The sequence below is a fragment of the Coturnix japonica genome, chromosome Z (genome assembly GCF_054131305.1).
Source record: "Coturnix japonica strain WE chromosome Z, WE-NBRP24, whole genome shotgun sequence".
NCBI classification, from domain to species: domain Eukaryota; kingdom Metazoa; phylum Chordata; class Aves; order Galliformes; family Phasianidae; genus Coturnix; species Coturnix japonica.
In genome coordinates this window covers 51048698-51065568 of record NC_140702.1, presented here as the reverse complement: position 1 = coordinate 51065568, position 16871 = coordinate 51048698, and the positions used below count along the sequence as shown (strand labels likewise).

General features: G+C 39.1%; 1 protein-coding gene across 1 annotated transcript; it reads right to left on the bottom strand.

Moving 5' to 3' along the window:
• Positions 1-366: 366 nt before the first annotated feature.
• On the bottom strand, positions 367-15118 carry HMGCR (3-hydroxy-3-methylglutaryl-CoA reductase). Its single transcript, XM_015848810.2, has 20 exons — positions 15043-15118; positions 12924-13119; positions 12011-12122; positions 11393-11480; positions 11198-11282; positions 10297-10402; positions 9529-9635; positions 9016-9132; positions 8451-8602; positions 7404-7648; positions 7094-7266; positions 6364-6558; positions 5647-5805; positions 5356-5513; positions 4626-4731; positions 3407-3577; positions 2514-2654; positions 2211-2369; positions 1788-1942; positions 367-1647 (listed from the first exon to the last, which is right to left on the bottom strand). Exons 2-20 carry the CDS (start codon positions 13086-13088, stop codon positions 1593-1595), a joined length of 2649 nt encoding a protein of 882 aa, XP_015704296.2. The 5' UTR covers positions 13089-13119; positions 15043-15118; the 3' UTR covers positions 367-1592.
• Between the last annotated feature and the right edge of the window lie 1753 nt (positions 15119-16871).

Sequence of the window (16871 nt, the reverse complement as noted above, 5' to 3'; positions counted from 1 at the left end):
CGTAGCATATCTAGCATGTAGTACGTCTTCATGCTTGCACAGCAGCTTTGTGAGCTCATTACAATAATGTTGATTTGGTGATGCACTACAAGACAACCCATATGACTTACACTGAAGTTGAATTTTAAAGAGCACCTCTGCTAGACACCCCTTTAAAAGCTCCACCACATTCCTGTAGCGAACACATCTAGGCCAAACCACTGATCTGCCACCACCTCTGCCCCCTAAGAAGATCATCAAGCACATGAACAGTTCTCCTCCCATGATCAGCTGGACAGGGTGATGCTGACAGCAACCTTCCAGAAGGTGAATCAAACCAGAACACGCCTGTGTTTTCTATATTACATTAAGAACACCTGAGACTGCTTCACTGGTCCAAGTACAGAATTTTAATACAAAATCTGTTGCATTAACATGACATTTCACTGAATTCCCTTAATTAGTACATTCCATTAAAAAAAAAAAATCTTAAAATAAATATTCCCCCTCAAAAAAGTTTAAAAGGAATTAAAGCAAAAAATAAAATAAAACAAAAAACAAAACAACCCCAACCCTGTAGTATTACAGAACAGTGTGATTTTCTGACTTCATTTATCTCAGTGTAAGCAGTAGATTCACACCTCTTCCTGGGGAATAAGTGTCAAACACCGAGAACAAAAGATAGTTTGTAATATGCCAACACACCGTGCCTTGAGAGACTTCTTTTAAAAGAAATGTAAACATCTGTTACTGATTCTTGTTTGAATGCAGCACTCCTATCCAAAACGTACAGGAAACCGCGTCTGTTTGAATTAACAAGCTGTCTGACAAGAAATCAGTATTAAAATCGTTGGGTTTTTTTTTTGAACCTGAACTAAATGACAGAACAGTTAAGACACTGTTGTTTTTTCCTACTTCAGCACAAACTATAGATCAACAGTTCAGCACTCTGCAGGTCACAAGTTCTTCTTTAAGTAATAGTCTAAATTGTGAAGATAAACACTAAATGTTGCTTAGCTGCAGAAAATTAAGTACTATAAGTAGACAGGGGTTTCTATGGTGCTAACGTGAGTTGATAACAACTGTCTCAAAGCGTAAGATCTAACTTTAACATTTCAGCAAAATCAAAACTGGGAATTCATGGAAAACAATTAGGTTTGCCATCACTACAGAAGGACCAATGCATTAAAGCCAAGGTTAGACAAATAAAAAACAACCAGTCAACACTCCCCCTCCCCATCAAGAAATAAAGCAACAACAAAAAACAACTGTACAACATCCATATTGTATTTCACCTTCGTAATTACCAGTTTACATGTCAAAATAACCTCAACCTGTAGAAACATGTGACTGGCCATTCAGAAAATGATGCTTAAGAGTAAGAATTCCAAAACTATATTTAAGACAGCTGACATCACTTCTTTCATGAAGTCATCTCTAATCATTGAAGAACATAAGAGGCATAAGTAGTCTCACACAAGTCCATTAACTCTCAGATTATTGTCCATAGAAATCAGTGACTTGAAGGTGATTTTCATTCTAAGCTTCACAGATTATATTATTTTTTCCCCCTTTACTCCTAAGTCAGTTGCTTCATTTGAAAGCTGTAGTATTCAAGCCGCCTTCTTAGTGCAGGTTCCTTGAAGATCTTGTAGGTTTATTTTCGACCTGATAAAAACATAAAAAAACAGTAAGATAAAACAATACACTCTTTGTTTTATATTACTAATGTAATTGTTACTGAATTTTGTACGCTTGGAAAAAAGGGCAAAACAGCAGAGAAAGGTACGAAGTTCTGTACTTCTTACCTGTTGTGGATCATGTGGCTTTTGACTAGATGCCCAGCTGCAAGAGCTGCCATTAGCGATAACTCCCCGGCCATCACCGTAGCACACACGATTTTAGCAAGCTGGCGGGCGTTTTCACCAGGGTTGTCTTGACTTGCACCTTGAACCCCTAACATCTACAGGGCAAAACATGCAATGTTATACTACAAAAACTAAGTAAATCTACAGTAGATTTTAATATTATACCCAATCAAGTAGCCTTAAATCTCTTGAGTATTAATTTTAAGCTTTAAAAGTTAAATAAATGAAAATAATTGATCAAATAAATCTAATATTTTCATGTCAAACCTGACAGGTTTCAAGAGGATCATTCCAACAACGACACACTATAAAAGCAGGCTTCTATCTAAGAAAATGATTTGCTGCAAACTCTCTGCTTCGTACCTGCAAACAGGCTTGTTGTGGTAGCAGGTTGGTGCCTCCTCCAACAGTCCCTATTTCTATAGATGGCATTGTACAGCTGATATACAAGTCTTCATTGGTGGAGCCAGTACGCTCCATCAGAGTGATGCAGTTGGAGCTGCCCACATTCTGCGCAGCATCCTTTAGGTCAAGAAGGAGAAAAGGAAAAATAAAATAATAATAAAAAAAAGAACAAAAAAAAACCACCCACAAACACGCTCAAAGAAGTGCTCGTTTAAGGATTACAAACTATAGAAAAGCTGGTTTGGTGTAAAACAAACTTACCTGACCACAGGCAATGTAGATAGCTGTAACGATGTTTGCAGCATGTGCATTGTAGCCACCTATGCTACCAGCCATAGCAGAGCCCACCAGGTTTTTGTTTATGTTCACTTCAACTATATCTTCCGTAGTTGTCTTCAGGACCTGAAGAAAGTGATACGCCATTCCTTTAGCAGGTGAAGAAATACTCTATTTCACGTTCGTAAGTTTTTTTCCAGATATGCACTAAGTGCTTAACAGTGATGAAAATACAAAGCCAAACCAAAAGATAGAATCAGACCATGCACATTTGAGCACTGTGTCTAACTCTGTTCCCATCGTCAAATTAAATCATCAAAAGAGGCAGTTCCTCACAAGAGGTGTAGCCACTCTGGGGACTTCCACTGGTGAGTCTGTGATAGAAGCTAGGACGGGCACTGTTTATAAAGGCTCCCCTTCATCAGACAAGAAGCTAAGGCAGCTTTGGAATTAAGTGAAACCTCTTAATTATCAGTGCTCCCTGTAGTCACTACAGGAGCATCTAGACTTCAAAGAGAATGCCAAGTTTGTGCAAGAGATAGGAAATAAGTGAAAATGACCAAAATTACTGATTTCATTTTAAAAGATATCAAGTTCTGGCATAATCTTCAAAAGGAAAAGAGTAAAAATCCAAATGCCTTCAAGTAGACATTCATCATTAAGTATATAACATTTATAATCTTAGAAAAGACAGTGAAAGCAAAAAATATATATACACCGTTAAGAGGTTCGCAGGAAAAGCAATAAATGGTACAGTGTTAGTATAAAAATACTTGTAGGAATCATCCCTACATGGAGCAAAGCTAACAGTATTTATGATTTAACTACATAAAATGCATATATTTTTATGAACGGATTACAATAAAGCAGACACTTACTTCTTTAACAACCTTGGCTGGAATGACTGCTTCACAGACAACAGACTTCCCTCTTCCCTCTATCCAATTTATAGCAGCAGGCTTTTTGTCCGTACAGTAGTTACCGCTGATAGCTATAACCTGGAGATCAGGAAACTCTTCATTCAGCCTTGCCAGAGCTTTTTCAGTACCCTGTTAAAACAAAAGATACCATTAATGGCTGACGTATCAATTATGGTTGTAAAGTAAAAGTAAGCTACTTAAGGATAGTACAACAGCACAACTGGATCAAGCCCTGTCAGATCACTAATTACAGATGAAAAAATGAGAGATTCCCAGGAAGAATCTTACACAGGCACAAATGGTAGCATGATCACCATCCTTTCTGTAATGTACTAGGAATTACACAGAAGTATTTAATAAACAGCACTGATTCCTTGTCAATGCTTAATGATTCTCTGGAGACATTCTAGGCTAACATTTGCTATACTGAAGATTCAACACAAACTAAATCATATAATCAAAGTGACAGACGTGCAGGGAATTCATTTGGGAAGCCAGAAGACAGTTGCTGCTCAGGGCTTGGCATCAATCAGCTGTTGTGGTGGTGAGCCATTGTGTTGTACATCACTTGCTTTGCAAATATAAATGCATTTTCATAGTCGCTATTATTTCTCCCTTTTCTGCCTTAGTAAATTAGTTTCTACCTCTATCTGTGAGGCTTTTTTTCCTCCCCTTCCACTGTGAGGAGGGGGGTGAGCAGGTGGCTGTGTGGGGTTTAGCTGCCTGCTGAATTAAACTACAAACCATTTCTACAGTTCTCACATGTGAAAAACAGCAAAATTAAAAAAATTATGCTGCCCTTCTGCCACTCACCAGATCCATCATTCTTTACTTACAAACATGATAAACAGTCACACATTAATTACTACTGGATAAAATCTTTGGCCTAACACAGCAGAGCACGCAGTTAAATTCTGTATTATCCAGAATACCCTATTTTTAACAAAAAAGTAGAACTGAAGTTACTCTAATGTTTTTTTCTTTCACTGTTTTCACTGTATTCTTGTTTATGTTCTCTGAGTTCAAGCCATGTTCTTATTTAATTGCACTGCAAAAAGCCATGCATCTTGTATTTCTTTCTGTTTTCACATATTAGTAGGATACAACTGTTTTAATTCTAATTATTTTTAAAATAAATACACATTTATTATGAAGATTTATACGAACTGAGCCTTACTTTTGAAATCATATTCATTCCCATCGCATCCCCTGTTTTGGACTGAAAACGAATATAAAGGTTCCGACCAGCCAAGCTGATGAGAAGTTTTTGTAGGCGGGCAAATCTGCAAGATAATATAATGAGCATTTAAAAATCGCATGAGCTGATTCTCACCAGTGTATGCATATCCTTGTGGACAATTGTAAGATCAGAATAAACATAACTGGTAAGTAAATATCTCTCTAAATCCTCCTAAAATTAGCATGTAATCATCAGTCTGTGAAGAATCTTCTGGGCTTGAAACTTAATATAGTTTTATATTTTTAAACGTTTATTATCTATCTTTAGTTGGTGCTGTATTCTCTGCAAACTCTGTACTAACAAGGATCCCAAAAAGGCCAGATTCCAAGTTTGAAATTACTTACAGTACAGTGCTGCTAAGAACACAGATGAGTTTTAATGTTTACTTTAAAATGCTTAAACAAATATAAGTAATGCATTAAGTAACAGGCGATGCATGGATACTTGCTGCTGTTATTCAACCGTTTACTACTTATCATCACAAAACACATATCACTAGCCTTGCCTTATAGCCAGTTTTGCTTTCATTTTCTTACATTCATATGACATGGGACAGCCAAGATGAAAATGCAATTTCTTGCACTGCAGCATGCACATATTAGGAGCTTTCTGCTGTCCACTAATGTCTTATATTAGGAAATAAGGCCACAATAACCATCATACTCACCTACTTGTGCTGTCAAAAGCTTCTTTCACTATTTTAAAGCCTTCAGAGCTTTCAAGCCAAGCTTTGACTTCTGCAGCCCGGCAAGCAGAGGGCAGCCTTACCACAGGTCCTCGAGTCATCCCATCTGCTAGAATGCGGCTCCTTGCTCCTCCGCCAAGCTAAAAATGAAAGCAGAAAGGAAACAACCTAAGATTGCTGATAATGAATTTTATTTGTTATTTATGCTTTGTATCATCCCTCAAACACATTTTATATTATAGTAAGTCTTCAAGCTTGTTGTATAGTACTTACACATATTGCTCTACATCCTCTATTTGTGCTTGCTACAAGACATCCCTCTGTTGTTGCCATTGGAACCTGAAACTCTTTGTTATCCAGATACAGTGGTCCCGCTACGCCTACAGGAATAGGCATATATCCAATCACGTTTTCACAGCAAGCTCCTAAAACCTTGCAAAAATAATACATAGGGTTATAATTAAATTTACACACGGAGTGGTATGGCAGCATGCTGCATACTATACATGTGATTACAAGGTATCTTAGATAACAACCTATGACCCTACCAATAAAGCAAACAATTCCCAGCACATAAAGTTAAAGCTATAGATATCAATAGCTAACACCGTTAAAATCAAGTATGTGAAAGATTTATCTAACCATGACTTAAATGCTGCTTAAACTTTAACTGCTGTTAAATTAATTTAAAATAAGCTTCCACTGTAACTTAGTCTCAAGGTAATATTTTACTCAGCTGAACTCATGCTCAGTATTGCTGTAATTATGCATTTTTGACATAAAGTAACTGCATATCTTGGAAATAGTTTTAGGCTAAGCTACAAAACTAACACACCTCTCTGGACTGAAAAACATCAAGGAAATGTTGGTGCATACACATATTTTTAAATCATTTGTTTTGACCAAGCTCACTGTTAGTTAACATGCATCACTTTGAACACATGTTTCATAGATTTTGAAAATGGTTTCAGTTGTCTGCCTTCTACTTACCAAAGAATAATTGTAATTCCTATAAGGAAGATATTCCAAAGATGAGGGTTCAGGCAGTTTCTGGGATAACATTTGTCTGCGAATGGACACTCCTCGCTCCTGAGTTTCCATCAGGGTTTCCAGTTTGTATGCAGGAATATGCTTTGCATTAACTAAGCTGATCACTTCAGCATCAGTAAGGAATTTTGCTCCCTTCTGCAAATGTAAGAGAATGGGGAAATACAGTTTTGCTAGTGAAAATACTTTCAAACACCTCCAAATGAAAGAGGGTAACTTTACTTTGACATCATATCCCGTCTAAAGGAACAAACTGCACATCCTAGCCTAACGTAAAGGTTTTTACTCAGGCACCAAGTTGAGCAAATAAAGAAGCTTAAAGCACACAATATATCATGAATAATGAAGCTGCCTCTTCCCTCCTGGTTCCATCTTAGGGATAGAGAGAGAATCTTAATAGAAAATGTTTTGTTTACAGATTCAAAACAAGCACACCTATCTGGTTTTCCCATCTCATTTTCTCTTCCCATGGAAATTTACTGCAGCAGAAATGACTTCTGAAAGGGTTTTGGTTTTTTCCTTCCCCCTGCTAGTTATTAATGCCACAGTTAGCTGACATTATAATCATTAGGATCATTTAAAAGCTAGAAAACAAACTGCTATTCTTACATCAGATTTTGTCACAGAGGCTAAAAGAAAAAAAATAAAGGAAAAGTAACTTGTTTTTCCATACCTCTGTACTTCCAAGTATACGAACACATTCCTCAATAGAACGTGGTTCTTTAGGTAACTCAATCTCTTCCTCTTTTTTATTAAGAACTGACGAAGTTTCTGCAGGATTACAGCTGCCAACAACAAATGTAGCTTTGTTTGATGACTCTGCTAACACAGGCTTTATGACTTCAGCTGCATAAAGACAAATGAAATGAACTTTGGTTTAACAAAAATCTTATGATTGATTTCCAAGAACAAACGCTAACACAGATTTCACTACTTGTTGCAAATGTTCAGAACAGATTTCAGACTAAGATGCTAAAATTTACCATTCCCATCTTTAGCAACAAAAGCTTCTTCTACTGTGCTAGTCTTCTGACTGGCTTTCGAAAGTCCAGATTGTTTCCTGCAGCAATTCTCAGGGACCTTTTTCTGGACCATCACAGGAGATGTTATGGGATTCTTCAATGAAAGCGTGGATTCGGTCTCCGCTTGTTCAAAGAAAATGTATTTCACAGCAAGGAGAAGGGCTAAGCCAAGAGTGATTACTTGTTCTATATCCATACTGGCCATTCTGAAAAAGTCAAAGAAATCAAGAAGTAAATTTAAACATGTGATATACACAATATGTGTGTTTATAACTTCTGATATCTACTTCCTTTAGAAAGTGAAATAGCATGTGCTAGTCAAAACATATTTTCTAACAAGGTACAAGTATGCTACTTTAGAGAAGTTACTCATTAATTCTACGTATTACTCACAGTGTATTTCATTCACTGTTTACGAGATATTAAAAACAGTTAAAAAGAAGTTAAATGCCTGTTAAATTAATCACTATTCAACTGCTACTTCAAATTCATGTAACACCCAACTCCTCAAGATAAGGTAGGAAGAATCAAATAACTGTCATCCTTTGTAAATAATAAAAGCTCTGAGGGAAGTTGAATTTCTGGGAGGCCAAAATCTCTTGTATGATACAGTTCTAAGCTCTCATAAATAATACAGAACCACAGCTGCTCAGTCTTCAGATGAACTGAAGGAAAAGTAATAGCAATATGGATCTCTGTTCACATTTGGGTGTGAACAGTCATAAGCTCTGCCTAAATAATTTTTCCTAATGCAGTCAAAAAACACTTTACACAGTTCTCTGAAAAGTTAGTGGAAAGAAATGGTGTTAGGATACATCTAGTACAGCTGGCTCATCACCTTATTAATATTTCAATGAGATTGGAGGAATAGTGTAATAATGAAGTATTTCTTATGAAATACACCTTGAAATTCTACTACAGATTGCACCCTAAGAACAAACAGCTTGACAGCATGGGAGAACACGCTCTATTCAATGAAATACATGTCTTTCCTGTGAAGTGACTTACCGAGAAAGGTAGAACTGCCACAGTGAAACATTGGGTTCAATTCTCTTTGGTGCATTCTCATCTAATCCCACTGCATTTTCTACTGTACCATTCTGAGAAGCTGGCTCTGCTATCCAGCGACTGTGCGCATGAACAAGAACCAAACCCAGTGACTGCATTAAAAAACACAAAGCAAAAAACAAATATTTTTTCAACTGTAATTTGTTATCTAATCTACTAAGACCAAACATTTTGTTTCCTATGCCTCAAAACTCTAAAGGCAAAGGATTTTCCTGACCCCTCATCTACATCATTCATTGGCCTATTGTTATAGCTTGGAGCACATCCCTGCACATCCTTCCTCTTGCTCAAGTAATAAGCAGAAAAAGCTGAACAAATGTACACATGAAAAGGCTGTTTTATACAGAAATGGTATATGCAGAGGCTGTGTAAACAAGGGACGTTATTAAAAATGACCAAGGTAAGGTAAAGTAATGCCCTTACAACACAAAAGATTTATTCATTCAGCAAGGATTCCTTACTGATTGCATAAGGACAGGTGAAAATAAATAAATAAGCTACAAACCATAATCATTTTGACCCTCTGTGTTACAGGATTTGGTTTATTTTCTTCTTCTTCCAGGACACGAGCAAAATGGCTCAGCTGCCATATAGGACGACCTTCACGACTCTCTCGAGAAAGCTGCAGAAATTTAAAAATATATATGTATATATATATGAATGAAAAGTAAGTCTAATTTAGTAAATACTTGAAAAATCAAGTGAACATCAACCCTGTATTTTTATTTGATCACTTACAAAAAAAAGAAAGTAATTTATAGACAAAAGTCTAAGCAGTTGACCAAAAGTTATGTGTTTTTTTGCAGTGCTTTAGAACTAGAACTGTTGAGTTTGATTCATTTAGAGTGGCAATAACAAGATACTGCCCATCAGCTGAGCTACAGCAACTTTTTCCATTCTCTTCTATTCACTTCAAAAGGAAGACAAATATGCTGGCATGTACCTGAGTGAAGAAACAGCCTACAAGAAGCAGGGGGTCTGAACACTAAGTTTAATGTTTTCTTTAAGTGGGTCTTACCTCCAATACCAAGGACACACAAGCTGGAAAGAAGGTCATGAAGACGAAGTAGTTGGCAAGAACAGACATACAGCCAAAGCAGCACATTATCTCAAGCTGTCGCACTCCTACGTTAAAAAAATATATATACATATATTTTTACATTATTCTGAATAGGCAACAGGCTTTGAACACTTTGAACCACAGATTACAGAAAAAATAGCCTAGATGAATGAAAAAAAACCCAACAAACCCTATCATTTTGTACCAGATTGTTCTAAGCACACTACGTAGTTATGGGATTTACACAAAAATTTTTAAGTGTAAAAATAAGTAATTATAATTACAGTTTATTAAGCTTTCGAAACTGTACAATGAAAGTTTGAAACTCCTCCCTTTATCTTAGCAAAGCCATATTATGTATTGAAATCCCTTGTAAAAAATGACCAATTAAGGGTTCAGGTAATACACACCCCACCTGCACTTTCACAAGCATGGCATGCAGAAAAAGTTAATTATGTTATGTCACAAATGCATTACAGAACTCCCTCAATATAGATAAATGATCTGGCAGTATAAATCATTCAAAAGTGTAAAGAAAAAAGAGGTTATTTTTCCCGTATGTAAACAGAAAAACAGTTTATTAACACACATCTCTCTCCTGCCCCCAAAATGCCCAAATATAGAGATGAAGTAACTCCAACACCTATTATTTGAAACACTTCATATCTCATCAGCTATTTATTTATTTAACTGGTAAGGTTTAGATCCTTAGACTTCACTGCTCACCTGACATAGTACCAACACCAATCACAAGACATTCCACAAGTGCATCCAGTGTAAATGTAGGACCTAGAATTGCCATTCCACGTGAAATATTTTCTCTCACCTCATCCTGAGAGGAAAAAAATTCTGAATGTTACAACCAAGACAAAAACTAAAGAAAGGGAATACACAAAACATGATAATAAGTCAAGTATTACAGTGATAAGGCATTATAAAGCAGGCACTAAGCAATTTAAGAATGTGTTCTGATATATTTTTGTCTGTCTCCCATATACTGTTATGCTTTGACAGTCTTTAGAAAGCAGAAATATTTAATTTCTAAATTCTCCGTACATGGTTTATCACTGTTCTAAGCCCCCACAACTTTAATGGGCAGCTTTTAATGTGGTAAAAACATTTTTATGAAGAACTTTCTTGAAAATTAATGAAGGCTATGCTTGCTATTGTTACATAATAATCTGCAAACACTGTAATATTGCATATCTATGATGTAAAACATTATATTACTTAATATACTATATTGCATAATACATATGTATTTTACATATATAATGTATTATTGCACAATACATATACTATATCACTATCATTTACATATACACATACAAAATATACCATAATTATCACATTCAATTACCACACACAGAATTTCGTTCCCATAAAATAACTTCAGAAATAACAGAAATATAAGTAATGCTGTTTAAATTCAGGCATAAAATTAACCTAGTTCAAATGATTGTCACATATTAATTGTACAGCATCATTATTCACTTGTAACACCACAGAATATAGCATCTGGACTGCGTCTGATCTTTACTCTGTACCACTAACATCACATTCACCGGTACATCTCGCCTGTGAACATTAGACTCAAAAGCTTAATTGCAATAACAATAATACTGACCTGTGAATTGGAACTGAGAGCAAACTTGGCTAATGCACTTGCTCTTGAAAGATCAATCAGAAGGAGGAAGAATGGTAAAGCTTCACTGGGGAAAAAACAAACACGCAAACGGACACACGTTAAAAATAAAACGCAAAATTTACTGCACAGGAAAAAAAACAAACAAACATGCAAGAGCTCATATTTGCTGCTTACTTTAAACCTGTCAGTTCTTTGTCCAAGAAGTGAATCACGACGGTACTAAAAACAAAACTTGAGAAGATTGTGAAGAGACCAGCAATACCTTTAAAAAGAAAAAAAAAAAAAAGGGAAAAACATTGCATATATACAGACACATACATTGAGAGTGAGAACAAAATCAAAACGAACAAAAAGAGCCCTATACCTCTAGATTAACCTTCATGCAAATAAAGGACTGCATGAACAGCAGCTGAGGTACAGACTGATGGGGATGCTGCCTCTAGAACAATACTGAAATCTAAACTTTCTGCAGTACTCAAAGCAAGGCTTTGAGAAATAAAAGTGATAAACTTTCTCATTTATTATCTTTAGAAAAACAAAACTAAAAACCTGCTTATCAGCACTAACTTTCAGAATTTCACATAATAAACTTACTTTAAGAACTACAATTTCAGTATAATATAACCCTGCACAGAACATCTTAAAACTTATACTTTGTTTTTTTGTTATCAGAATAAATATTGTCACTAAGCATATGCCATATATAGATGCTACCATTCTAACAGCAATTACTGATTCACAGAAACAACAACATGCTGATTAAAATGCATAAATAACATACAGATACAATACCTAAAATGTACTTTGACCCGAGTTGCCTTAGGTTCTGAAACTGGAAATATATGTAGAGGATTGCTATACAGCGTGTAATTGTCAGGATTATGATGTCACTGCTCAGAACGTCCTGTATGGAACACAAAGGGGTTTGATTAGGCTTTAAATGGGGAACCTGATTTGAGTTTTAATAATGATGACAAAAAACAAAAATCTATTTTGGAGTTGCACTAAAAACGAAGTATTTGGGGTGAGGGAGGGGATAAAAATAGATATCACTATTTTTTGTCCCCCAAATTAAATATTTTAAAAAACATTAATAACAGGCCTTTGATTATTAGATATTGTGCAAAGGAAAATCTGATTTAATCCCAGAGTGCTTGATGTTGGCAGGTAGCTCTGGGTCCACCTGGCTCAGCCCATGACCAAGCAGAGATACTCAGAGCAGGGTGCCCAGGCCCAGGCAGCTTCCAAAGCTCTCCAAGCAGGAGAACCCACAGCCTCTGGGCAGCCTGTGCCAGTGCTCCATCATTACAGCACAGAAGTGCTGCCTGGTGTTCAGAGGGAACCTCCTGTGTTCCCATTTGTGCACCACTGAGCCCAGAGCCTTGGTTTCATCCTCTCCTGACTCTGCTCAAGTATTCATATTCACTGATGAGATCCCCCAGAACCTTCTTTTCTCTGGGCTGAACAGACCCAGCTTCCTCAGCCTTTCCTCCTAGGAAAAGTGCTCAAAATTTAATGAAAACATTTGGGAGCACACCTCTGCATACACCTGCATACAGCTTCCCTATAGAGCACAGGAAAGAAGGCAATAAAGAAGTTCCAGCATACTTATTTTCCCTCTGACATTATAACCTGACCTTATTCTACTAAGCACTCCAAATTTACTGATTAACAGTAAATATTACACATGAATTTAAATGCTTACTTCTTCAAGTTTTGGGCACTCATAATTCCAGCCACAGATCTTATCATTCCCAGTGAACATCTTCATGGACATCATACAGATGGTAAGGGTCACTGTTCCCACAATGACTTCCCATGGATGAGAGGCCACAAAAAGGCCATGCATTCGAAAGAGCCTGGACAACATTTTCAAGACTGTGTTCGTACAGCTGGCAAATCTGCAACAAAAGAATATTTCATATAACAATGGAAGTCTAAATTTCAAGAGCGGGTACCTCAACGTTATCTCCCTCTGGTTTTATCCTCTCTACTTTCTTCAGTGATTTCAGTTAATTCCATTTGAAACCGTCCTTTCTTCACCTCAAACACACAAATCCTTCTTGATTACAGCGTTCTGCAGCGGTTCTCCGTACCCATAACCAATTCCCAGGTTACTGATACATTTCACCATCCCCTTTGCTTCAAACGGATAACAAACATTGCTCACAGCTTCCCTTCACATGACAGGAACACGGATGCTCCATCAGTTACAAAATCTGCTTCTTTTGTTTGCTCTGTGCTGTTCCTTTAGACCTCGAGTCCATCAGGGATGTTTACTCATGTTTTATAGCACAGAAACAAAGTGCTATAAAATCATCTCTTAAATACATGAATATGTCGCTTTTCTCCTTGCATAAAATCAAGGGCTTCTAAAACCTCACAAAGAATGTTAACTATGCAAATACATCCAAAGTCCCACAGGTACTTAAATGGTAGTTTGACTTGTATTTTTAAATACTGAAGTATGGAAGAGGAGATTTCTATAGAGGATTGAGGGCTCTACACATTATTGGACCAAAACCGATACAAATCCCTTTATGTTGCCTCAAAAATAACCATTTATACACCAGACTTTGAGGAAGACAGAATCCCTCCCACTCTTCCTTCTGCATCAACGCCATAAACATAGCTGTCATTCACGGCAGAAAATTAACAAAAATGGACAAATCCATCTGCCTGGTGCTCCTAAAGATGCCAAAATCATCCTGCTTGTCACACATCCTGCCCTCAGGGTCATATATAAGCATCAACAGCACCACTGTGTTTTCTTTACCCTTCCACGCCAAAGGTGTGGCAGGAAAAAGAAAAAAAAAAAACAATTATATACGTATTTCTTCAAATATTACTTCTCGTGCTTGTAAGCAGAACTAGCAGGACTCCTGCCCCAGTAAGCATAAATTGGCCTCATAAAAATCAAGCAGGGGACGACATATTTATTTGATTATAAAAATAATTAGCTGGAATATATTTTTTTTAATCAGCAGATGTTTCTCAACTGATTAATTACTGCTGAGACATCCTGGCTGCCACACACTGCTGATCCTGGGCTGCACCGAGCGGCAGCAGCTCCTCACCTGAGAGCTGCTTACAGCCTCCATCGATACTCCACCAGCACCAATTACATCTCCTTTCTTTAGCTGACATTTCCACACCGATTCTGCAGCACTGACAGCAGTACAAAATGGACAGTGCACACAGTCAGGGTGTGTTCTTCAGCCTGGCGGTAGCATTTTTATTGCCACGCTTTTAGCTTGAGATGGGAAGGACATCAATCTACATTCGAAACTGGAATTTATCTGTAGCGTTTTTGTTTTGTTAGATTTCAGATGGGTGGTTCATAAGGGACATGGTGTAGATAGTATTATCTATGCCTTCTGTGGTCTAATCAGAGGATTCAGGGAGACCATTCCGGGAATCGAAACGAAAAGTAGGGGAAAAACAAAAAACGAAATCCAAACGAACAATAAAAACCCCAAACCCAGACACCTCCTGAAACAGCTGCGGCCCCACAGCTTCAGACACAGCATCATCCCGCAGCATCACCCCGCGGACGAGCTGCGTGGCGCCGCTCCCAGCTGCGGGCTGACTCAGCGCCGCCGTCGCTCCGCAGCCGCGGGCGGCCCGATGCCGTGCAGGGGCCTTGCTCTGCTCCAGGCCACGGCTCCCACGCGGGCCCCACGGCCGGGCCTCCATCCGCCGCCTCCCCGCCGGTCACCCCGCACCTCCCGGCCGCTACCAGCCGATTTCCAGGCCGCCGCCCGGCCCTACCCGCCAGCCCACAGCGCGCTCCGCCACCCAGCCTCCCGCCCTGCCCCGCTCACCGCCCGGCCGAGAGCGAGGCCCTTCCTGCTTCACTCCCGCCGCGCTGCGAACTGAGCCGGCCGCTCCTCCCCGGGCAAGGACACCCGGGGCACGACGCGCCGGACACCGCCATCGCCCGATCGCGCAGCCAATGGCGGCACGGCGGCACGCCCGGCCCGCAACGCGTCACCCCGCGCATCGCCACGGCAACCGCCCTGCGAACGGCGAGATCAGCAGCGGGGAACACGCCATCTCGCCATGGGCCGGCCGCCAATAGCACGGCGTGCTGCCCGCATCGCGTTCTCTCATTCGACAGTGGGATGAGGCTGATTTATATACGCACATCGAGCGAGAGGCACGCTCCGCCCCGCGGGGCGCACAGCCCGGAACTGGGCGCCGTGAGCTGAGTGTAGGCCAAGGGCTGCTCGGCGTGCTCAGGGCTTCTCTGTTCACCGCTTACCTAACTCCATAAAGCCAGATCATGGGCTGCAGTCAATGCAGTCAACTGTTTTGTTGCAGTTAATCTCGCCTTTGTTACCCGGAAAGTAAAAAATAACCACTGCGCTTCCTGCAGTAATTTGGCAATATGAGCCGTAATTGCGTGTGGATGTGACTAAGTCAAAGCAAAGCAGCAATTTGTTCCTACTTCCAACAATTATGTCTAATCGATGCGTAATTTAAGATGGCCATTAAGGCTGCCTCTGTTTCCTACGCTTTTTCTGGAGTAGTGCTAGGTGGATGTTGGCTATAGAATATAGCAGGCATTACTTTTGGAGCGACATACATAATACAGTTTGTATATACTCTGTGCAGCCCTGTCAAGCCAAAAGGTTGGACACCCATGTCTGAGCCCAGACAGAACCATTCTATGCCACAAGGCTTCCTGTTTCAGCTGCTTTTTGTGCCAGCCTCACAATGCTTAGGGAAGTAACCAGGCACCAGTGTTTTAATACCTCATGTGAAAAACACGTTATCCAACTCATCACTACAGTCACTTCAAGCTGTGTTTGCATGAAGTCACACCTGTCCCTATCTGAACAATGCCTGTATACCCTTGTGAACTACATCCATGAGACAGGAAGGTCCCCAGATGATCGCACAACCACACTCTCTCCTCTAGTTTTTCTGTTTCACTGGCCGTAGTAGGTATAGCAAACCATGTTCCAGATCTAAATACCTTGTTTCAGCGCCACTGAAAGATTAGGAGCCAAACTCTAGCAGCCTTTCTGTTCCTCATAGTCTTCTTAGATAGACACTAAAATGGGAGCCACATTTCCCCAAGACCCCAGTCTCCATAAATAGGGTCAGACTGGAGTACTTGGCCTGGCTGTTGGAATTGCCTCTGTTCTGTTATAAATAATTTGTTAGTTTCAGCTGGGACAGTTTTTTTTCCCTCCCGAACAGCTGTTTTGGTGTTTTGGTTTTAGGAGAAAGACAAGGTGGATAAATACACCAATGCTTCTCGTTGTTGCTGAGAAGAGTTGTAAAGAGCCTGTTGCACTGTTGCTAAGCAGAGTTGTACAAAACCAAGGCTGTTCTCGTTTCTCAGCTCCTATCAGCAAAAGGCTTAGGAGAAGGGAGGTGGCAAGGAGCTGGGAGGGGACAGCATCAGAACAGCTGACTTAATCTGGCCAGAGGGATATTCCATACCATGTGACATCCTGAAGAAGGACTATTGAAAGGAATGGGAGTTCTTTCTCTCCCTTTTCCGCTGCTTAGAGGCTGGTTGGGCATCATTCGGCAGGTGGTGAGCAGTTGCTCACTTGTTATATATGTTCACACATATATGTATTTCTAGTCTTGAGGTTATTAATTTTTCTCATACACCTTCCAAAATATGTTTGACTCC

Coding starts and splice junctions, on each gene's coding strand:
- HMGCR (XM_015848810.2), bottom strand. CDS start 13,088: ATGTTGTCCAGGCTCTTTCGAATGCATGGCCTTTTTGTGGCCTCTCAT. Junction 3,578..4,625: donor GAATGAATATGATTTCAAAA/GTAAGGCTCAGT, acceptor TTGTTTTAACAG/GGTACTGAAAAAGCTCTGGC. Junction 1,943..2,210: donor CACAACAAGCCTGTTTGCAG/GTACGAAGCAGA, acceptor TTTGCCCTGTAG/ATGTTAGGGGTTCAAGGTGC.